Source organism: Nomascus leucogenys, chromosome X (genome assembly GCF_006542625.1).
Source record: "Nomascus leucogenys isolate Asia chromosome X, Asia_NLE_v1, whole genome shotgun sequence".
Classification (NCBI taxonomy): domain Eukaryota; kingdom Metazoa; phylum Chordata; class Mammalia; order Primates; family Hylobatidae; genus Nomascus; species Nomascus leucogenys.
The window spans coordinates 47,011,815-47,035,285 of NC_044406.1; the positions used below are offsets into that span (position 1 = coordinate 47,011,815).

Genomic DNA, 23,471 nt, shown 5'->3' on the forward strand with positions numbered 1-23,471 from the left:
AAATGAAATGAATTATCATGTGGACTGGGGGGCACCTTTGAAAAGAGAATTCCTTTCTCAGTAGCTTAGAAGCATTCATTTGCATGCCTTGGATTACCTATATTCTCTTTCAGCACAGCAATTTCCAGCTCACTTTAACAAGTCATTTCATCCTCGGGTAAAAGTGGATTTCCAGATATATTGGGCACTTTTGATCCCTGTTGGCTCAGAGGCCTTCTTTGAAGATCACAGTCAGTGAAAACATTTTTCTGAGGATGACAACAATCCAGAGAATGGCAGGTAACTCTTAGAGCTGGTGTAATAAGCAGTTCATATTTCCAGATCATTTCCAGATGGGTCGGCAGTCAAGATTAAATGAGCATTTTGAGAATTGATAACAATGAAAAGTTAATTAATGTCATTATCTTGTTGATGAACATTTAGGTTGCTTGCAGTTTTTTGTATTACAAATAATGTTGCAATGATACTTGTATATATGTTTCCCTGAGCCCATGTATAAGATTTTCTCTAGAATATATTCCCATAAGTAGAATTGCTGAGTCAAAGGGTATATACATCTTCCATTTTACTAGATATTATCAAGTTGCTCTCTAAGTGCCTATACAATTTAACACTTCTATCAGCAGGACGTGACAGTTTCTGTTACCCTACATCCTTGCCAAAACGTGGTATTATCTGAATTTTTAGCTTTTGTACATCCAATGGGGGAAAATGATATTTTATTAGTGTTTTAATTTGCATTTCTCTGATGAATAGTCATATTGGACATCTTTTTGTTGTTGGCTTTTCAAGCTTCCTTTTTATGAATTACTTCTTTTTCCCTCATGGATTTGTAGGAGCTTCTTAAAAATACTCTTTTTAAGTTTTATGTGTTGTAAATAGCATCTCCTAGTCCACGGATTTATTTTTCAGTTTATTTTTTGGTGCATTTTATAGTCCAGAAGTATGTAACTTTAGTATAGTTGAATTTATTGACCTTTTCCTTTAGAGTTTGTGCCTTTTATGTTTTAAGAAATCCTGACCGAGCAGGAACCCACATCCAGGAACAGAGCCCTTTGCTCCTCCCTCAGAATGAATGGAGACCAGAAATCAGATGTTTATGCCCAAGAAAAGCAGGATTTCATTCAGCACTTCCCCCAGATCATTAGGGTGCTGACTGAGGATGAAGTGGGCACTCAGAGACAGGAGATGCTATTGCCCTGCTCAAGGAGGTCCTGGAGTACAATGCCATTGGAGGCAAGTATCACCGGGATTTGACGGTGCTAGTAGCATTCCGGGAGCTGGTGGAGCCGAGGAAACAGGATGCTGATAGTCTCCAGCGGGCCCTGACTGTGGGCTGGTGTGTGGAACTGCGGCAAGCTTTCTTCCTGGTGGCAGATGACATCATGGATTCATCCCTCTCCCGCCGGGGACAGATCTGGTGGTATCAGAAGCCGGGCATGGGTTTGGATGCCATCAATGATGCTATGCTTCTGGAAGCATGTATCTACCACCTGCTGAAGCTCTATTGCCTGGAGCAGCCCTATTTTTTCTTTCTTTCTTTTTCTTTTTTTTTTTTTTTTTTGAGACAGAGTTTCGCTCTTTTTGCCCAGGCTGGAGTGCAATGGCGCAATCTTGGCTCACCACAACCTCTGCCTCCCAGGTTCAAGTGATTCTCCTGCCTCAGCCTCCCAAGTACCTGGGATTACAGGCATATGCCACCACACCCAGCTAATTTTGTATTTTTAGTAGAGGCGGGGTTTCTCCATGTTGGTCAGGCTGGTCTCGAACTCCCAACCTCAGGTGATCCACCCGCCTCAGCCTTCCAAAGTGCTGGGATTACAGGCATGAGCCACCTCACCCGGCCTGGAGCAGCCCTATTACCTGGACCTAATCGAGCTCTTCCTGCAGAGTTCCTATCAGACTGAGATTGAGCAGACCCTGGACCTCATCACAGCCCCCCAGGGCAATGTGGATCTTGGCAGATTCACTGAAAAGAGGTACAAATCTATTGTCAAGTACAAGGCAGCTTTCTACTCCTACCTTCCTGTAGTTGCAGCCATGTACATGGCAGGAATTGATGGCGAGAAGGAGCACGCTAATGGCAAGAAGATCCTGTTGGAGATGGGAGAGTTCTTTCAGATTCAGGATGATTACCTTGACCTCTTTGGGGACCCCAGTGTGACCAGCAAAGTTGGCACTGACATCCAGGACAACAAATGCAGTTGGCTGGTGGTTCAGTGTCTGCAACAGGCCACTCCGGAACAGTACCAGATCCTGAAGGAGAATTACGGGCAGAAGGAGGCCAAGAAGGTGGTCCAGGTGAAGGCACTATATGAGGAGCTGGATCTGCCAGCCGTGTTCTTACAGTATGAGGAAGACAGTTACAGCCACATTATGGGTCTCATTGAACAGTACGCAGCACCCCTGACCCCAGCCATCTTTCTGGGGCTGGTGCGCAAAATCTTTTTTTTTTTTTTTTTGAGACGGAGTCTCGCTCTGTCGCCCAGGCTGGAGTGCAGTGGCGCAATCTCGGCTCACTGCAAGCTCCGCTCCCGGTTCACGCCATTCTCCTGCCTCAGCCTCTCCGAGTAGCTGGGACTACAGGCGCCCGCCACCACGCCCGGCTAATTTTTTTGTATTTTTTTTAGTAGAGACGGGGTTTCACCGTGGTCTCGATCACCTGACCTCGTGATCCGCCCGCCTTGGCCTCCCAAAGTGCTGGGATTACAAGCGTGAGCCACCGCGCCCGGCCAGCGCAAAATCTATAAGCAGAAAAAGTAACCTAGAGACTGCAAGGGCGGGGAGAGGAGGCACTCAATAAATTATTGTGTAACCTTAAAAAAAAAAAAAAAAGTCTTTCCCTGCACCACAGTCATAAATATATTTTTCTAAATTTGGTTCATACATTTGTAAAAGTTTGTTTTTTATAATTGGAATTTATTTTTATTGATTGTGTCAGTTCTCTATTGCTGCATAAGAAATTAACACAAACTTTACATCTTACGACAGCATACATTTTTCAGATCACTTTTTCCATAGGTCAGGAGTTTGGCACCACAACATAGCTGAGTTCTCTGTTGAGGAGCTCGTAAGATTGAAATCAAGTTGTTGTCTGTCTGCATGCCCATTTGGGACTGGAAGTCCTCTTCCAAACTAACATGGTTGTGGTAGGATTTGGTTCTTTTAGCTGTATGACTAAAGTCCCCGTTTCCTTGCCAGCTGTTAGCCAGAGGCTCCTCTTGGCTTCTAGAGGCTATCCACATTCCCTTCCATGTGGCCTCCTCCATCTTCAAAGCCAGCAATGAAGAACCTGCCTTGTGTTGAATCCCTCTCAGGCTTCAAATCTCTCTGTGAGTCTCTTCTCTAGGAAAAGTCCCAGCTTTTTAAAGGGCTCACCTAATTTGGTCAAGTTGACCCGGGATAATCACCCTATCTTAAGGCCAGGTGATTAGGGATCTTAATCACATCGGCAAAACTCCTTCACAGCACCACCTAGATTAGTGTTTGACTGAATAATTGGCTGAAAATGTGTGTATACCATGGGCCTAGAATCTTGGAAGCCATCTTAGAACTCTGCCTACCACACAGTGGAGGGTAGTGATCCATATTTTTGATGCATGGATCACTATGTTATTTTCGTTGTGGAAAATTTACATCACATACAAAAGTAGAGACAATAGTTTCATAGTTTCATAAACTCTCATGTTCCCAGCATCCATCTTCTGTGATTCCACATGGCCAATCTATGTTCCAACTCCCTTCTCCTTACACCCTAGGTAATTTTGCAGCAGATCTAAGACATACTAGTTCATCTGTAAATGCTTCCATATGTATATTCAAAGACAGGACCTCTTTTCTTTCTACCTGGAAGTAGCCAGACTCAAGGTTAAGGGTATAGTCCTCCACTGCCAAGTCTGCCCAAGATTTCTGATACCAACTGTAAGTTGGGGTGGGGCCTGGGGGGGTGTCCCAAAACCACCCTCAGTTTTAATAATTTGCTAGAAAGACTCATAGAATTCACCAAAACCCAATATACTAACAGCCATGTTTATTACAGGCAAAGAATGCAAATTATAAGAGACACATGGGGAAGAATCGTGGATTGGGAGGGTTCCAAATATGAAGCTTCTGTGTCATCAGGGATGTGTTAGCCTTCTGGCGTAGATATTTGGCAATACATGCATGGAGTATTGCCAACCCAGGAAGCTTGCATAAGTTTTGGTGTCCAGAGTTTTTACCAGGTTCATTTTGTAGGGATGGTTGGTGGAATTATTACCCATGTGGTTGAACTCAAGCGCCAGCCACACTCTACTCCCACAGGGCAGGCTGATATCATGTGGCTCAAAGCCCCAACCTTCTAATTACGTGGTTGGTCTTTCTGGCATGGCCAGCCTCCAACCTGAGCCATCTATTAGCTTAAACTATCAGGTGGGGTCTGAGGGGTCCACCATGCCTAACCAAGACGCTCCTATCACTTGGGAAATTTCAAGGGTTTAGAGGTTACCTCCCAGGAACTGAGGACAAAGGCCAAATTCCTTTGCTTTTCTTCTCTCTCTATTCCTTCATTCCTTCAGAGCCACAATATCATTATCACACTTAAAAAATTAATTTGAATTTTCATTAAATATCCAATAAATGTTCCATTTTTTTCCCATTGGCTCATTAATAAAACCAGTTTATATCTTCAAATTAATATCCTAACAAGCTTCGCACATTGCACTTCGTTAACATGAATCTTAAGTTTCTTTTAGTTTATAGGTTTCCTTTCCCTTTTTTTCCCCTTGCAATTTATTTGTGGAAGAAAGTGAGTCATTTGTTCTATAGAGTCTATCACATTCTGAATTTGCATAAATTACGTAACTATACAATTCACCCACATACTGTTTACACGTAACATATTTGAATTTACTTAGCTAGAGCAGACAGTTCAAACACACCTTGTGGTACAGATATCATAGGCACATTCTAGAAACCCTTGTGAGGCATTTAGTGAACAACTTGGTGACTTGGAAGCTCTGGAATATCTGTTCTAATCCATCTCGATCCATCCTCCAAGCTTTGCTGCATGTTACTTTGAATTAATGTATACTCCAGTGCACGGAGGGTCCAAGGACTTCAAGGCCTATTTCTTTTTTTATTTTTTTTGAGACGGAGTCTTGCTCTGTTGCCCAGGCTGGAGAGCAGTGGCACGATCTTGGCTCACTGTAACCTCTGCCTCCCGGGTTCACACCATTCTCCTGCCTCAGCCTCCCAGGTAGCTGGGACTACAGGCACATGCCACCATACCCGGCTAATTTTTTTTGTATTTAGTAGAGACGGAGTTTCACCATATTGGCCAGGCTGGTCTCGAACTCCTGACCTTGTGATCTGCCTGCCTCGGCCTCCCAAAGTACTGGGATTACAGGCATGAGCCACCGTGCCTGGCCATCAAGGCCTATTTCTACATGACAGACACTTCATAGAGGCCTGTTACTGCGGTGCTGCCGAGGGGATTTTTTAAGAATGAAGCAAACTGGCATGTCTGTCTGTGACTTGGAACCGCTTGTAACGTCTGCCGGTAAAGAAATGAAGATTTGACCAATAAGAGCTTTGGAGCTCTAGGGTCCACCTGTATGAACTCTGGAAAAACAAAACTGGAACTCTGCTTGGATTGGAAAGCTGGCTTTCTGGGCCCTGATGACCTTCAAGTCAGCATGTCACAGATTTACAGAATGCAACTGTAAAAAGCCCAACTAAATAAAACCATCTCTGTCTCAAAAACAGGCATATCTTTTTAAAAAGCTCTTCGAGAAGTGTTTCAAGTGCTGAAATGGATGTGAACTATCTAATTCTCTTCCACCATAAAGGCATTGGAATTATGTCTTCCTATAATATGACATACCATGAACAGTATCATTCTATCCAGTGCAGTTAATGGTAATGTTGAAAACTGAGCCCCAAATAAGTGCCTTTAAAAATCCTATCGCAATTGTCTTGCAATTGATGAATCTATAAAAGTCCTTTCTCTAAGAGAGTTTCATTGTCATGTTCAGAGGAGAAATTGGCCCCCCACGATGAGTATGCATTAGGTGTTCCTAATGTATTTTCAAAGAGACAAGGCTAGGTCTCTCAGTTGTGTCTTTAGTCCAGGTTTCAGTCTTGTTAAACACAGTGTGAGGATGGGACAGATACCATGACCATTCCATGAATCCTTTTGTAACCAGAAGGAGCCCTTGGCCTATGGGACTCCATGAGGTATTCTGACCAAATGCCAAGGTATCTGGTGGATTTCAAATATAGGTTTACAAACTGATTTACCACAGTGTTGGAACTCAGAAACACACATGGTCCTATCCCCGAACCTAGAACTCTGTCTATCCTAAGATCTGTCCCTCCACCGGATGTCCAGTGATTTAGCTATGAAGCCCAAAGGAAGTAAGCAAGTTCCTTTTTTAAATTTAATTTAATTTTTAATTTAATTAATTAATTAATTAATTATGTATTTTTGAAACTGAGTCTCGCTCTGTCTCCCAGGCTGGAGTGCAGTGGCACGATCTTGGCTCACTGCAACCTCTGCCTCCTGGGTTCAAGTGATTCTCCTGCCTCAGCCTCCTGAGTAGCTGGGATTACAGGTGTGCACCACAACACCCGGCCAATTTTTGTATTTTTAGTAGAGATGGGGTATCACCATGTTGGCTAGGCTGGTCTTGAATTCCTGACCTCAGAAAATCCACCCACCTTGGCCTCCCAAAGTGCTGGAATTACAGGCATGAACCATCACGGCCAGCCTTTTTTTTTTTTTTTTTAAAGATAACAAGTTTCCTTCCTTTCTTTCTTTCTTTCTTTCTTTCTTTCTTTCTTTCTTTCTTTCTTTCTTTCTTTCTTTCTTTCTTTCTTTCTTTCTTCTTTCTTTCTTTCTTTCTTTTCTTTCTTTCTTGACAGGTTCTAGCTCTGTCACCCAGCCTGGAGTGCAGTGGCATGATCATGGCTCACTGTAGCCTCAACCTCCCAGGCTCAAGTGATTCTCCACGTCCTGAGTAGCTAGGACCACAGGCGTGCACCACTATACCTGGCTAATTTTTGTATTTTTAGTAAAGATGGGGTTTTGCCATGTTGCCTAGGCTGGTCTCGAACTCCTGAGCTCAAGCGATCTGCCCACCCTGACCTCCCAAAGTGCTGGGACTACATGTGTGAGCCACTGCGCCCTGCCAGACAGCAAGATTTCATCATGACAGGCAAATTCTTTTTGGGAAGCATTGGGCTGCTAACCGTAGTGGATTTCAAGGATGAGGTCAGTAACTTTGTTCCTCTCCGGCTGCCATCACTGAACTCTTCATTTGAACCACCATGGTCAGTTTCTGGGAAACAGCTGAGAGACTGTCCGGTGGAGGGAAGCTGTATCCCTGGAAGCAAGTTTTCAGGAGGAAGTGGTGCTCTGGAGGAGGAGCTGCTAGGAGAAATCCTATGTTGGGAGCCAGCAAAGGGAAACTCGTAAGATGGCTCTGAAGAGTTTGGCTGAATGTTGTTAGGCCATATGGCTCAGGGAAGTGGAGGATGAGGCTGGGTTCTTAAGAGAGCTGCTGCTGGGGGCTGAAAATGCCTCCTGAAGAGGCTGCCCTGGAGAAATGGATATTGAGACTCAGAGGAGGAAGATTTGGGGTCTGAGAGGTTGTTGCCAAATGGAGCTGAGTGGAAAGTGGGAGTGAAGCTTTTGTGCTGTCGATACCATTCATAAAAGACTGACTTGAGTCCAGGTTCTGGGTCCTCATTAGATGTCTGTGGCAAACTGTGTTGCTGCAATTTAGACTGTTGCTCCTCTGGAAAGCTTTTGCTGAGGGGAGCCCAGCAGGAGAGCTCTTTGTAGCCAGGCAGAACTCCTGGGGTTTTTCTTCTCAGAGGGCTGTGCCAGTGCTACTGTCCACTCAGCCAGGAAATTGAAGGGAGGGGTTACGGAGAGCTAGAGGGTGATACCCCAGAGGAATTGGGCTTTAGAAAGTTTCATTTTTACTTTCCTGCATGAAAGACCTGTGACTTTTTCTTTAAGTGCCATCGAATGGCTTGGATATTTGTTTCACCCAAATCTCCTGTTGAAATTTAGTCCCCAATGTTGGAGGTGGGGATGGGTGGGAGGTGTTTGGGTCAGGAGGGAGGATCCCTCATGACGCAATGTTGTCCTCACAATATGAGTTCTCATGAGATCTGGCTGTTTAAAAGTGTGTGGCACCCCACCTCCAACCCCCTTCCACCCCTGCAGTTCCTACCCTGGCCATGTGATAGGCCTGCTCCCCCTTTGTCTTCTGCCATGATTGGAAGATTCTGGAGGCCTCCCCAGAAACAGATGCTGGCAGTGTGATTCCTGGAAAAGCCTGCAGAACCACGAGCCAATGAAACCTCTTTTCTCAATGAATTACCCAGCCTCAGATATTTCTTTATAGCAATGCGAGAATGGCCGAACACAACCATCTTAGTCCATTTGGGCTACTACAACAAAATCCCATAAGTTGGGTGGCTTATAAACAACAGGAATTTATTTCTCAAAGTTCTGGAGGCTGGAAGTCCAGGATCAGGGTGCTGGCATGGTCACGTTCTGGGGAGGGTCCTCTTCAGGGTTCCAGATGGCCAACTTCTTGCTGTGTCCTCAAATGAGGGAAGGAGCAAGAGAGTTCTCTCTTGGGCTCCTTCCTTTCTCCCTCCCTCCCTTCCTTCCTTCCTTCCTTCCTTCCTTCCTTCCTTCCTTCCTTCCTTCCTTCCTCCCTCCCTCCCTTCCTTCCTTTTCTTTTCTTTCTTATTTATTTTCTCTTTTTTTAGAAGGAATTTCCCTCTGTCACCCAGGCTGGAGTGCAGGGGCATCATCTCGGCTCACTGCAACCTCCACCTCCCAGGTTTAAGCAATTCTCCTGCCTCAGCCTCCTGAGTAGCTGGGAGTACAGACATGCACCGCCATACCCAGCTAATTTTTTTTTTAATTCTAATTTTATTTTTTTAGTAGAGACAGGGTTTCACCATGTTGGCCAGGCTGGTCTTAAACTCCTGACCTCAAGTGATCCACCCGCCTCGGCCTCCCAATGTGCTGGGATGACAGATGTAAGCCACCACACCCTCCCTCCCTTCCTTCCTTCCTTCCTTCTTTCCTTCCTTCCTTCCTTCCTTCCTCTCTCTCTCTCTTCCTTCCTTCCTTCCTTCCTTCCTTCCTTCCTTCCTTCCTTCCTCTCTCTCTCTTCCTTCCTTCCTCTCTCTCTCTTCCTTCCTTCCTTCCTCTCTCTCTCTTCCTTCCTTCCTACCTTCCTTCCTTCCTCTCTCTCTCTTCCTTCCTCTTTCTTTCTTTCTTTCTTCCTTCCTTCCTTCCTTCCTTCCTTCCTTCTTTCTTTCTTTCATCCTTTCTTTCTTTCCTTTCTTTCTTTTCTTTTCTTTCTTTCCTTTCTTTCTTTTCTTTTCTTTCTTTTCTTTTCTTTCTTTCCTTTCTTTCTTTCAGACAGGGTCTCACTATGTTGCCCAGGGTGGTCTCAAACTTCTGGGCTCAAACCATCTTCCCACTTCAGCCTCCCAAGTAGCTCAGACTGCAGGCATGCACTACCACACCTGGCTGGGCCTTATTTACAAGGGCATTAATCCCATTCATGAGGGCTTCACCCTCCTGACCTGATCATCTCCCAAAGGCCCCACCTCCTAATACTATCACACTGGGGATTAGGATTTCAACATGTGAATTTTGGGGTGGGGACACAAACATTCAGTCCACAGCAGGTGCTTCCAAGGGTCTAGAAAAGGGGTGTCCAATCTTTTGCCTTCCCTGGGACACTTTGGAAGAAGAAAAATTGTCTTGGGCCACCCATAAAATACACTAACACTAATGATAGCTGATGAGCTAAAAAAAAAAAAAAAAATCTCAAAAAAGTCTCATCACGTTTTTAAAAAGTTTATGAACTTATGTTGGGCTGTATTCAAAGCCATCCTGGGGTGCATGCGGCCCATGGGCCGCGGATTGGACAAGCTTGGTCTAGGGGTGTGAGTACAGAGTTCCCACTTGCTCTGATAGTCAACAGAGCCAGTTCCTTGGACACAGCTTTGAACAAGTGGATGAAGTAATAATTAAAGTCTTTATTTAATGAGTCTTCCAGGTTGAGAAAAGCAGGATTGGCAAGGCTCCTGACCAATGCCTTGCATGAGAGCATCTTGTTTGAGGCCCAGTGTGCAGACCTCCCTGATGTTCTGAAGGCAAAACAATGAGGCTGGCAATGTGGGCTGAAGGCACGAGGACCTTTTTAGCAGTCTCAGTCTATGATTTCTTCACCCTGACTTTAGAAGGTGCCATTACTTTTTTCTTGTTCAGTATTCATGTCAAGGACTTATGCTGTGGTCGGCTCTCCTTACACAGAAACCTGGGCTGCACCCAGCTTTGAGGTCAGAGAGTTTGCATAATGTCACCCAGGCAAGCTTTCTTGCAGTCCTCTCCACAACCGGTCTTGTTTCCTTCTAGATCAAGCCCTCCAGGTTCATCTTCACCCCAGCCAGAGCACCTCCTTGATTTCATCACTCCACTGGAATTTTCTTCCAGGCCCTGCTCTTCATTTCTTCTTCCTTACAGGGAACAAACAAACAAACAAACAAATGAAAAACCTGTTCTCTCTATTCCTTGTCCTTCTCCTCTTCCAGCATCTTTGCAATCTTTGCATGTGTCTATGCCTGGCATTCATCCTGGTGCGTGGCCATCTGCTCTGGCGTTGCCCTGCCAGTGGCTTCTTCGAGTTTCTCTAGAGGCTCCTTCAGATGCACTCGACAGTTCATAGAGATGAAGGTATTGAGCAAGTTTGACCAGGGTGTCCTCGCTGCAGGGCAGGCATGGAGTGAGATATCTGGCTGGCCATGCACCTCACAGCAAATCTGGCTACTCAGCTTCCATATCTGCATCTCCTTGTCCAATAGGATGCCACCCGTATCCTGGGCGAAGGACTTCCCTTTGCTCTCTCTCTCAGCAGCTCTGGCAGCCTGAACCAGCTCCTTAATGACCTTCTTCAGGGGCACTGGCAGGCCTTCCGGGAGGGAAGAGAACTCCGAATTCCTAGGCCAATCCCACCCTAAGGGAATCTCTTTCATCATCCATATCACAGAAGGCTCTTCCTTCTGGAGACTCACTGAGCAGCTGCTTCAAGTCCAAATGTGTCAGAGAGACCATGGCAGTGGCCGCCTGAAGCAAGTTACTGTCAGAAGCAGAGCGGAAGGTTAAGAGCAAGGGGTGGGAGGTGCTCCCAATTCCCACAGGCTTCTGCTCCTTGTCCCCATTTTTCCTGGGCCTATTTCTTTCTGAAATTTCTCAAACCTCTTGATTCCTTAAAGCCCCAAGAACATTCTTTCTTCTTCTCTTTACCAGCACTGAAGTCTGTAAAGTCAGCTTTGGAAAGCCTGGGCTTTGTTCATTTCATCTCCTTGTTGAAAGTGTCATCTTTCTTCTTTATCTTCTCACCACCTTCCTTCACCTTCTACTTTTTTTTGCTGATTTTTCTATATTGAAGTCATCATCAGATTCTGGTGTTTGTCATAACTGCAGGGTTCTCAACTTATTGTAACATCTTCCATACTTTGCAGTCAGAGAAGCAGGAATAAGCTTATGATATGCCTCAAGTCCAAATCAGTCAGTGAAGAAATCAGATTAATCATAGCCATCACTCATACTGATCAAGCCCTGTATTCTGTCTTGTTTTGTTTTGTTTTTTGAGAAAGCGTCTCGTTCTGTCACCCAGGCTAGGGTGCAGTGATGCTATCGTAGCTCACTGCAGCCTCGAGCTCCTGAACTCAAGTGATCCTCCTACCTAAGCCTTCCAAGTGGCAGGGACTACAGGCACACATCACGATGCCTGGCTAATTTTTAAATTTTTATTTTTGTAGAGACGGGGTCTTCCTGTGTTGTCCAGGGTGGTCTCGAACCCCTGGGCTCAAGCAATCCTTCTGCCTTGGCTTTCCAAAATGCTGGGATTACAGGCGTGACCCACTGTGCCTGGCCTATTTCATCTTTTCTATGATCCTTTTGACCCTGTTTCCAGGTTGAAGACTTCCTGCTTTTTCCTGTGCATTCTTCAGCTGCTCTGGTAGAACTATGGCAGCACTTGCCATCTGGGTCAGAGGGTGAGTGTAAGCTGACCCATTGCTGCAGCTGATTTAGAGACTCGGTGCTGTTCTGCTCACCCAACCTCCTCTTCTCCAGATATATATACATATATATACATATATATATATATATATATATATATATATATATAAAAATGTGGGATTCAAAAGGCCTGGGAGAGAGGTGAATTGTATCCTGTGAGATTTTGACATGACTACAAACAAGTCTTGGCAGTTGCCACTGTATTGCTTCTTTGTCACAGGTACTAACATTGTGGCTGCAAATGTCCCTTCATCGGCAGGATGGGCCAAGATGCATGGGCTGTAGCTCTAGTTAGCAAGTGGGCCCTGAAGCAAGCCTACCAATGGTGGCCTGTGCAATTGCACACTCCACATCCACAGATCAAAAAGCTCCTGTGAGAGCCCGGAAAGAGAGGAAAAATCCCAACCCAAGGTCTGTGAAACATTTCAGGGAACACTGGGTGGCTTGTAGTTAATGCCATGAAAGAACTCGGAGATCCAGTTTTTTGAAAACCAGTAGTTATAAAAGAGTATTCAAAATAGGCAAAGGACACCTCACTAAAGGAGATGTACAGATGGCAAATAAGCATTGGAAGAGATGCTCCACATCATATGTTATTAAGAAATTGCAAATTAAAACAACAATGAGATGCCACCACACACCTATTAGAATGACCCAAAATCCAAAATACTGATAACACCAAATGCTGGTGAAGATTTGGAGCAACAGGAACTCTAATTCATTGCTGATGAGGACGTAAAATGGTGCAGTCACTTTAGAAGACAGTTTGGCAGGTTTTTACAAAACTAATCACACTCTTAATATACAATCTAGCAATCATGTTCCTATTTACCCAAATGAGTTGAATATTTACATATAACACACAAACCTGCACACAAATGTCTATAGCTGTTTTATTCATAATTGCCAAAACATGGAAGCACCCAAGATCTCTTTCAGTGGATGCATGGGTAAAGAAACTGTGGCACATCCAGACAATGGAATATTATTAGTGCTAAAATGAAATGAGCTATCAAGCCAAGAAAAAACATGGAGGAACCCTAAATGCATATTGCTAAGTGAAAGAACCCAATGTGAAAAGGCTACTTCCTGTATGATTCCAACTATATGACCTTCTGGAAAAGACAAAACTATAGAGACAGTAAAAAGATACGTGGTTGCCAGGGGTTAGTGGGGAGAAAGGGAGGAAACAGGCAGAGTGCAGAGGATTTTTAGTACAGCAGAACTATTCCGTATGATTGGAATGTATAAGTGACATACATTTGTCCAAGCCCATAGGATATACAACACCAAGAGCGAACCCTAATGTACCTTATGGACTTTGGGTGATGATGATGTGTCAGTGGAGGTTCATCAATAGTAACAAATGTACCACTCTGGTAAGGGGATGGTGATAGTTGGGAGAGGAAGCATTTGGGAACTTTTTATATTTTCTGATCAATGTTTTCTGTAAACCTAAAACTGCTATATAAAAGAAAGCCTATTAACTTCATTTATTTATTTATTTAGAGACAAGGTCTCACTCTGTCGCTCAGGCTGGAGTGCAGTGGTGCAATCACAGCTTACTGCAGCCTTGACCTCCTGGGCTCAAGTGATCCTCCTGCCTCAGCCTCCAGATTAGCTGGGACTACAGGCATGCACCACCATGCCTGGATAATTTTTAAAAACATTTTCAGTAGAGACGAAGTCTTGCTATGTTGCCCATGCTGGTCTTAGGCTCCTGAGCTCAAGCAACCTTCCGCCTCAGCCTCCCAAAGGGTTGCGATTACAGGCGTGAGCTACTGTGCCTGGCCAACTTCTTTTAAAAAGCTGTCAAAACAGCAGAGTAGACCTTCTGCAAAATGGCATCTGGCAGACAAGAGCAGGATCTGGAGCACAGTGGAGTGTAGTCACTGAGCCCAGCACCCAGAGGAGAGAAGAGGGAATCTGGCCTCCTGCTCCTGAAGGAGAGCCCCCAAAGGCAAACAAATAGCTCTGGGCTCACTGTGTGGGACTAATGGCCTTAAGGGAGAAGGGGGTGAGGTCCATGGGTGTTGGGTGGCTCGGAAGGGCTGGGGGTTGTGGTTAGAAGCCTGGGGGGCAGGGAAGAAACCCAGTGAGAGGGGAAGGACCCCTGCCTTCTTCCTCTTTTTTTTTTTTTTGAGACGGAGTCTGGCTCTGTCACCCAGGCTGGAATGCAGTGGCACGATCAATCTCAGCTCACTGCAACCTCTGCCTCCTGGGTTCAAGTGATTCTTCTGCCTCAGCCTCCTGAGTAGCTGGGATTACAGGCATGCACCACCATGCCCGGTTAATTCTTTTTCTTTTTCTTTTTTTTTTTTTTTTTTGTATTTTTAGTAGAGACACGGTTTCACCATGTTGGTCAGGCTGGTCTCGAACTCCTGACCTTGTGATCCACCTGCCTTGGCCTCCCAAAGTGCTGGGATTATAGGCATTAGCCACCATGCCTGGCCTTTTTTTTTTTTTTTTTTTTTTTAATAATTTCAACTTTTATTTTAGATTCAGAGGGTACAAGTACAGGTTTGTTACCTGGATATAGTGTGTGACGCTGAGGTTTGGAGTAAAGATCCCATCACCTAGATAAGTGAGCGTAGTACTCAATAGTTACTCTTTCAACCCTTACCCCCTGCCTCGCTCCTCACTCTAGTAGTCCCCAGTATCTATTGTTCCCATCTTTATGTCCATGAGTACCTGATGTTTAACTCCCAGTTATAGGTGAGAGCATGCAGTATTTGGTTTTCTCTTTCTGTGTTAATTTGCTTAGGTTTATGGCCTCCAGCTGCATCCATATTGCTGCAAAGGACATGATCTTGTTCCTTTTCATGGCTGCACAGCATTCCATGATATACATGTACCACATTTCCTTCCTTCCTTCCTTCTTCTTTTTCTTTCTTTCTTTCTCTCTTTCTTTCTCTCTTTCTTTCCTTCTCTTTCCTTTCTTTCTTTCTCTTTCTTCCTTCCTTCCTTCCTTCCTTCCTTCCTTCCTTCCTTCCTTCCTTCCTCCTTCCCTCCCTCCCTCCCTCCCTTCCTTCCTTCCTTCCTTCCTCCCTTCTCTCTCTCTCTCTTTCTTTCTTTCTTTCTTCTTCTTTTTGGTGGAGCCTCACTCTGTTGCCCAGGCTGGAGTGCACTGGCCCAATCTCAGCTCACTACAACTTCTGCCACCAGGGTTCAAGCAATTCTCCTGCCTTAGCCTCCCAAGTAGCTGGGATTACAGGCACCCACCACCACATCTGGCTAAATATTGTATTTTTAGTAGAGACGGGGATTTTGGCATATTGGCCAAGCTGGTCTTGAACTCCTGACCTCAGGTGATCTGCCCTCCTCGGCCTCCCAAAGTACTGGGATTACAGGCTTGAGCCACAGCGCCCAGCCCATGTTTTATCTAATCCACCAGTGAGGGGCACGTAGGTTGATTCCATGTCTTTGCTATTGTGAGTAATGCTGCAATGAACGTATGAGTGCAGGTGTCTTTTTGGTAGAACAATCTATTTTCTTTTGGATATACCCAGTAATGGGTTTACTGGGTTGAATAGTAGTTCTAAGTTGTTTGAGAAAGCTCCAAATGCTTTCCACAGTCCTGCCCTCTTTTTAATAAATGTGTTGTCTTCACTGATCTCCTGGAGCATCCCAAACATAATTATTTTAAAGTCTTTTTCTGTCTCATAACATTGACTTTACATGTATTGAGTTCATATCAAAATTTTTATTTTGTTGCATGTTTTTGCCTTAGCATGAGATTTCTTCATGTGTTCTAGAATCTTTGTCTGCACCTTCATTTAGAGTGTCTTTTCCTTTTTTTTAAATTTCCTTTTCATTTGTTTTATTTTCACTTACATTCTTTCTCTGTTGAGCTGTTTGGCAGTTGCCTCAACTCAGCATTCCTTTAGTAGCAGGAAATGGAATTCAAGTGGCGCATATGCCTTATATTTCCTGGGTTTCTTACTCCATATAGATTTGAAGAACCATTGTCCATGAAAAGTGAAACAATCACTTACGCAGTGAACCCCTGGCATCTCTTGTAATTTGATTCTGCACCAGCTCAGACTTCTCTTTTAACCGGGGCCCCAGCCATGCCCTCTTTCCAGGCGGAGGCTCTGGCTTCTATGTGCACGCACTACATTCACATTTTTGTGAGCTTGACCCCAGTAGAGGTTTGGTGCAAAAAAATTGCCCTCTTTCTATCTCTACTTGCTTCTTCTGCATAAACTAATCCAGAATCTTCATTCCATTTGACTTGGGATTCGGAGAAAACCTTTCAGCAGTGAAAGAGAAGAACAAGGCAGAAATGCAGAGAGAAACAAAACCTAGAGATGGGGAGAGAGGGATTCATGAGTTCCCCATTTTCCTCAAGCCCTGTTCTCTGCCCTTCCTGAAGTTTGATTGTCTAACACTTCCTTAGATTCCAGGAGACACCTAGGTGTCCTTATAATACCTCTCCTGTATATTTTTTGCTCCGGGGAGTTTCTGATACTTGCAATCAAAAGAGGCACGGTGAGTCTACGTCTCTTGAGCGTCCCTTGGTACAGTGTGTTGTGATTCCTATGCGAGGCACTACTGCACCCCACACTCTGGAAGTTATCATTTCCACAACCCCTGCTTTGGAATAGCAATCTTGGTTTTCAATCTTCAGTGGGAGAGTTTGGACGCCTCCTGCTACAGACAAACTTTGACAGAAAGGCAGAGTTTGGTCAGGAAAACTGGGCCATTGTATGTATTGCAGGAAACAAAGGGTTTAAAGGATCACAGGAATATGGAGGAGTGGGGGAGTAAGGGTCTGAAGGCTGCAGCTGGAAGGCTGAAGAAACAGTCACTGATGCTTTCAACACGAACCATTGGACGGGGACAGGTGGTTCTCAGAAGTTCTCCAGGAAATTACCACAATTCTCAAATTCACAATGATCCAACCAATCTTCCATTTTCTAGCAATGAAGTGAAAGCTTGAGAAGTTTGGGAAACTGTGGCATTTGGCCACTATGACTTCCCTGTGGGAAATCATGGACAATTCTAAGAATCTGGAGCTCAGAGAGAGCTCTGAGAAAATGGAGTTTGCAGAAGAGACTTTAGAAGTGGGAATAGTCCTACAAAGTTGACAACTAACAATTGAGCCCAAGGACCTTTGAAGAGAAGAAAGTAGTCATGTATTGAGAGCCAGAGGTCTTCTCTCAAAATGAAAACGTCTGAACCAAATGACTTCTAACGTTCCTCCCAGTTTTAAGATATGCTGAATCTTTGACATGATCCAGAGCAATGCCCCCTGTAGCCTCTTTAATAGCAAAGAAAGAGTGAAAGATTGTGGAGCTAGGCCACTCTTAGTAAAGTGACAAGAGCCCATTGGGAAACTGATGTCCAGTGTTTTAAGATAGTCTTTTTTTTTTTTTTTTTTTTGAGATGGAGTCTTGCTCTGTCCCCCAGGCTGAAGTAGAGTGGTGCCATCTCGGCTCAAGGCAACCTCCGCCTCCCGGGTTCAAGCAATTCTCCTGCCTCAGCCGCCTGAGTAGCTGGGATTATAGGCGCATGCCACCACGTCGGACTAATTTTTTGTATTTTTAGTAAAGACGGAGTTTCACTATGTTGGCCAGGCTGGTCTCGAACCCCTGACCTCAGGTGATCCAGTTGCCCCGGCCTCCCAGAGTGCTAGGATTATAGGCGTGAGCCACCGTGCTCGGCCCGAGCTACCGCACCTGGCCAGTTTGTTTTTCTGATAACTTCAGGTTTCCTGACCAACCTAGCCCTCCCTCCAACCCTCAACCCTCTCCCGTTGGTTCTGTTCCCTGCTTTTTGTCCTCTTCTGCTCCAGTGTACCTACTCGGTGTGGGACTATGAATAGTATCATTAGTCCCACCTTGGGTGGAGAGGACAGAAACACTTTGCTTTCCCTATCTCTGCAGCCAATTGCTATTTTATACAAGGACCTGGGGACAAGGGCCCCTGCCTTCCTCTCACTTAAAAAATTATCCCACCTTTTTGAAATCTCTTCTTCAGCCAGCCTGTTTTGCTCTCCTCTCTTCAATGAATATGTAAAATCTTTTTGTACATTAAGAGCTTGGAAAGACCTACTTGTCTTAGCTGCATGATTTTCAAAATGTGTTAATTATGCATTACTCACGTACTCTGAGCTTTTGCTGCTAATGTCATTTTACTAGACTGGGGAGAAGGTACTTGACTTGGAGTGGCTACACAATCCTCAGACTTGCCCGCAGAAAATTTCTCCATCATAATATGTTTAAGTATGTGTGTGTTGGGGCGCATCTCATTTTTTATTCGCTATCTTGATGAAATAACATCCTTTTAATATTTGCTTCTTTCAGTCAGATGGTAAAGGAAGTCAGCATTTTAAAAAAATCTAGGCAGGGTGCGGTGGCTCACACCTGTAATCCTAGCACTTTGGGAGGCCAAGGCAGGCGGATCTCTTGAGGTCAGGAGTTCCAAACCAGCCTGGCCAACATGGTAAAACCCTGTCTCTACTAAAAATACAAAAAAAAAAAAAAATTAGCCAGGGATGGTGGTGGACACCTATAATCTCAGCTACTCGGGAGGCTGAGGCAGGAGAATTAATTGCCTGAACCCAGGAGACGGAGGTTGCAATGAGCCAAGATTGCGCCACTGCACTCCAGACTGGCCGACAGAGAGAGACTCCATCTCAAAAAACAAAACAAAACAAAACAAAAAACCCCCCAAAATCTAGATGTTCAACTTTACTTCTGTAAGCAAATACCATTGAAAGACTGAGGTAATATTGACAGTCTAAACAGAGGACTCAAAATTTCTATACTAAAGATTAATGGGGCTGGGCAGTGGCTCACGCCTGTAATCCCAGCACTTTGGGAGGCTGAGGAGGGAGGATCACTTGAGCCCAGGGGCTTCAGAACAGCCTCTAAAAAACATAAAAATAAATTAGCCAGGCATGGTGGCATGCACCTGTGGTCCCAACTACTTAGGAGACTGAGGCAGGAGGATTGCTTGAGCCCAGGATGTCGAGGCTGCAATGAGCCATGATTGCACCACTGCACTCTGGCCTGGGTGACAGAGTGACATCCTCTCTCTCTCTCTCACTCTCTCAAAGAAAATTAATGTTTCTTTTGTTATTTTTGTCAAATTAAACTGCGTAGCATCATTTCATTCCCTCAAATTGTAGTTCCAAAAAGGATACACAATTCAATTTCATAAACATGGTAAAATTAATTGATCAGAGATGCTACAGTTCCTTCATAGTTGTAAATGGTGTGATTATCAAATAGACTGACAGAACACTTGACAACTCTTTCCTTCTTTTACACTATAATTAATCTTTGAACCAGCTTTATTTGTCAACTTTTGAAAGTCAATGAAGCATGCGGTTAACACATGGCATGATTCTATGACAGATAGGCATGAGTCACGGTCCAGAGCAGGTTTATGCTGAAACCACCATTGCCTTTGATTACATGGCAATGCATGTTTATATAGCATCTTCCACGCCCTTAAGGAAACACTATATTCGACGCTGAAATGCCTGTACTACCACTTTGTCTTTTCAGCAGCATAGATTCAATTGTTTTGGTGAAACATATTTTTGGGGTCCCATCTGTACAATTGCAGTGATAATAAATTGTGGCAGTTTAAAAATGTCTGCGAATTCTTTAACCTTATTCCCAGGTGGGTCCTATGGCTGCTCCCCCTGAACCTGGGCTAACCTCAGTGACTTATTTGTAACCAATAGAATCAGCAGAAGTGGTCTGCATAATTTTTGAGGCTAGTTCATAGAAGGCCACGTAGTTTCCACTTGGTTCTCTCAGGGACACATGTGGTGGGGAAAGCAGGTGCTACATAAGAAGTCCAACTACCCTGAAACCTTTCAGGCCATGCTATTAGTACCATATGGAAGTGCTCCAGTAGTCAGCCCAGCTGAACTTCCAACCAATAACCAAACTGCCAGCCACATGAGTAAGCCATTTTGGATGTCCAGTTCAGTTGAGCCAGTCATTGAAAGACTCTAAGCAAGAACTTCCCAGCTGAGCCCGTCTCCAATTCTGCAATAGAATAATTTTGGGGTGAATTCTATATCTTTAGGAGATTCGAAATGCACATGGTAACATTAAAGGCTCTGATAAATTCTGCAGCAAGGCATCTATTTAACCAAAACTTATTGGCTACAGAGTCATTTTGTCTTGAGACACTTTTTAGCATTGAATTGATAGAATTAGACCCTGGTGAATACATTTTAGTAAATACTGGCCTTCAGTTATAGCTTAGGACCATAGCTTGGCTCAATTCAGAATGAGAGTCTATTGCAGTTGCAGTAGCTGGTTGATCTCATCTTGATAAAGAAATCAAACTTCCATGGGGGATATATGAGGAATAGGAATGGGTGGAAGATCTGAAATATCATATCAGAAAATAATAGGTTATTAGTTAAAGCAGAAATTATGTGAAAATGCGGGGTCTATATTAGCAAAAATTGAGAAGGAAGTTACTTCTGAATAGAAAAACAGTTGGAATTTTAAATGTTCTTTGGTTCTACCTCTCTTGGTTGTCAAACAAGTGGCAGAAACTCTTGGCTGAGTCTCAGAGCAAATCGATTTTCTATCCGTCTGTCTATCTATCTATCAATTATCTATCTATCTATCTATTATCTATCTATCTATCTATCTATCTATCTATCTATCTATATCTATCCTTCCATCCATCCATCTTCACTCATTTCATTGGAATAGGTAATATATTAATATGGTACTATGGTGTGAATGTATGTATCCCTCCAAAATTTATATATTGGAACTTAAACCCCGAGGTTGATGGTATTAAGGGGTATTTGACAGTTGGTTAAACCATGAGGGCTCTGCTCTCATGGATGGGATTAATGCCTTCATAAAAGGGCTTGATGGAGCAAGTTCATCCCTTTTTGCCTTTCCGCCATGTGAGAATACAGCATAAGTCCCTTCTGCCATGTAAGTACACAGCAAGAGGTGCTGTCTTTGTCTTTGAAGTAGGAAGCCCTCACCAGACACTGAATCTGCTGGTGACTTGATCTTGGACTTCCCAGCCTCTAGAATTGTAAGAAATAAACTCATATTATTTATAATTTACCCAGCCTAAGATGTTTTGTTATAGCAGCCAAATGGACTAAGATATACAGTACTAAATTCACAAGGTACTAAGAGATATACATTGAAAACTCTCCCTCCCACTCTGTCTGCCAACCACAGTGTTTCTGGTTTCTTATCTATCCTTCCAGGGTTAACTTAAGCATATATAAGCAAATGCATATATATATATGTGTGTGTGTGTGTGTGTGTGTGTGTATATATATGCTGTGTGTGTATATATATATGCTGATACAGAGCATATATATATACATATATATGTTTTTGAAAACATAGTAAAATACTATGCCTATTGTATTCTGTACCTTGTTTTTTCATATAAAGTCATTCTATATCCATATGTGGAAAGATTCCTTTTTTTTTTTGAGACAGGGTCTTTCTCTGTTGCCCAGGCTGGATTGCAGTGGCCTGACCATGACTCACTGTAGCCTTGACCTCTGGGCCTCAAGCGATCTTCCTGCTTTAGCCTCCTGAGTAGCTGAGACAGCAGGTATGTGCCACTATGCCCAGCTAATTAAAAAAATTTTTTTTTGTGTGGAGATGGGGTCTTACTTACTTAGTATGTTGCCCAGGCTAGTCTGAAACTCCTGGACTCAAGCAATCCTCCCTCCTTGGTCCCCCAAAGTGCTGGGGTTATAGGCATGAGCCAGTTTCCTTATTTTTTTCACATTCACCTAATATTCTATTGTATGGATGTACCACAATGTAATTAACCAGTTGTTTGTTATTGGACTTTTTCATATTATAAGCAGTGCTGTGATGAACAAACTTGCACATGCATCGCTTAGCACATGTGCAAGCATATCTCAGGATAAATGATTAGATGTGAAAATGCTGGGTCAAATGATGGCAGGTATTGTTGACGGCTGGCCCAGATCTTTTACGGGGCTGGCATCTCCATCCTCTAGCTGCTACAGATGTTGGTTGCTAAAAGCTCACACCTGCTTCCTTTTCTGGGGAACTGCTATTGGCTGACAGCTGCTGCCTGACCTGGAGACGTCTTGAAAGTTACACACTCTTCTGGGGAAAGCCCTTGGCCAGTGACTAAACAGATGCATGGATATAACAGCCCAGCCTTCTTGTCTCTGGACAAGACGATTTCTGTGGTGCAGTTTTCACTCAAGAGCTCCTTGTGGGATCAGGCTGAGACTAAGCTTCTAAAACCACATTTTGCCTTAGGTCCTTCCCCTGCCATCCGGCTTCCCTTACTCCCCTGCAGGTTTCTCCTGAGAACATTTCCTCAATAAGTCATCTGTACAGAGTCCCTGTCTCAGCCTGTTTCTAGGAAGCTCAGTCTAAGACAAATGATGTGCGCACATGTGATTTTTATATATTTTGTAGATATTGCTCAATTGCCCTCCATAGAGATTGTACCAATTTAGACTCATCCTAGCAATGTAAGAAAGTGTTAAGAAAAAGCTTATTATCCAAATTGCTCTCAAATATTAGTGAAACTGCTGGGCATGGTGGCATGTGTCAGCCACCTTGGGAGGTTGAGATAGAAGGATCACTGGAGGTCAGGAGTTCGAGACTGTAGTGAGTTGCTAGTGCCTGTGAATAGTCACTGCACTCCAGCGAGGGCAACACTGTGACTCTGTCTCTTAAATAAATAAATAAAATTTAAAAAACATTAATGAAACAATGAATATATGCTGCATATTATTTTGGTGACGGTACATTTGGTGCAGTGTTTCCATCTCAACAGGCATGTGGCCACTGACCACATGGCCTTTCTACTTGCTGTGGGTGTCAGGGAGTGTTGAAAAGTAGATGGTGGGGAGTGCCATGGGGAAAGGGATGGGTTAGGAAGGTTTAGTATATTTTAGGATACAATAGGATATAAGGACTGGTGTCTCAGGTTTTTTATTTTTTTCTGAAATCTTGACAAAGCATGGAATATCTAGATGAAAAGAAAGCGTTTGAGACCCATAAGGGGGATTCTACTTCTGGGTCCAAATTTGATCAAGGCTACATGGTTTGCAGAAGCCAGGGTCAGCCTGCTTTGGGCTTTGGGGTCCGGCAGACTTTGGATCCAATCCCAGCTCTGCCACCTTCTAGCCCTGTGATCTTAACTTTCTGAGTCTCAGTTGCATTTTCAGTAAAACAGTAATATTAATACCTATCTTGGAAAGTTATAATGAGGATTAGATGTGTTGGTCCCTGCTGGGGGTTCTGTAAAGGGTATTGAAAAGGTAGTAGTAGGAATGGTGGTTATTATTAGCGGAAGGCTCTCATGGATTATGATGAAAGGTTTCAGCACTAGGGAAGTAGGTTTAGTACAG

The 23,471-nt window shown here is 43.9% G+C and overlaps 1 protein-coding gene across 1 annotated transcript; it reads left to right on the plus strand.

Annotated features, from left to right (window-relative positions):
• Window positions 1-1,071: 1,071 nt before the first annotated feature.
• Window positions 1,072-2,763, plus strand: LOC100590882 (farnesyl pyrophosphate synthase-like). Its single transcript, XM_012498764.2, is given in 4 exon segments — window positions 1,072-1,165; window positions 1,168-1,509; window positions 1,844-2,433; window positions 2,737-2,763. Coding segments are annotated over 4 exon segments (1,053 nt in total).
• The last annotated feature ends 20,708 nt before the right edge of the window (window positions 2,764-23,471 follow it).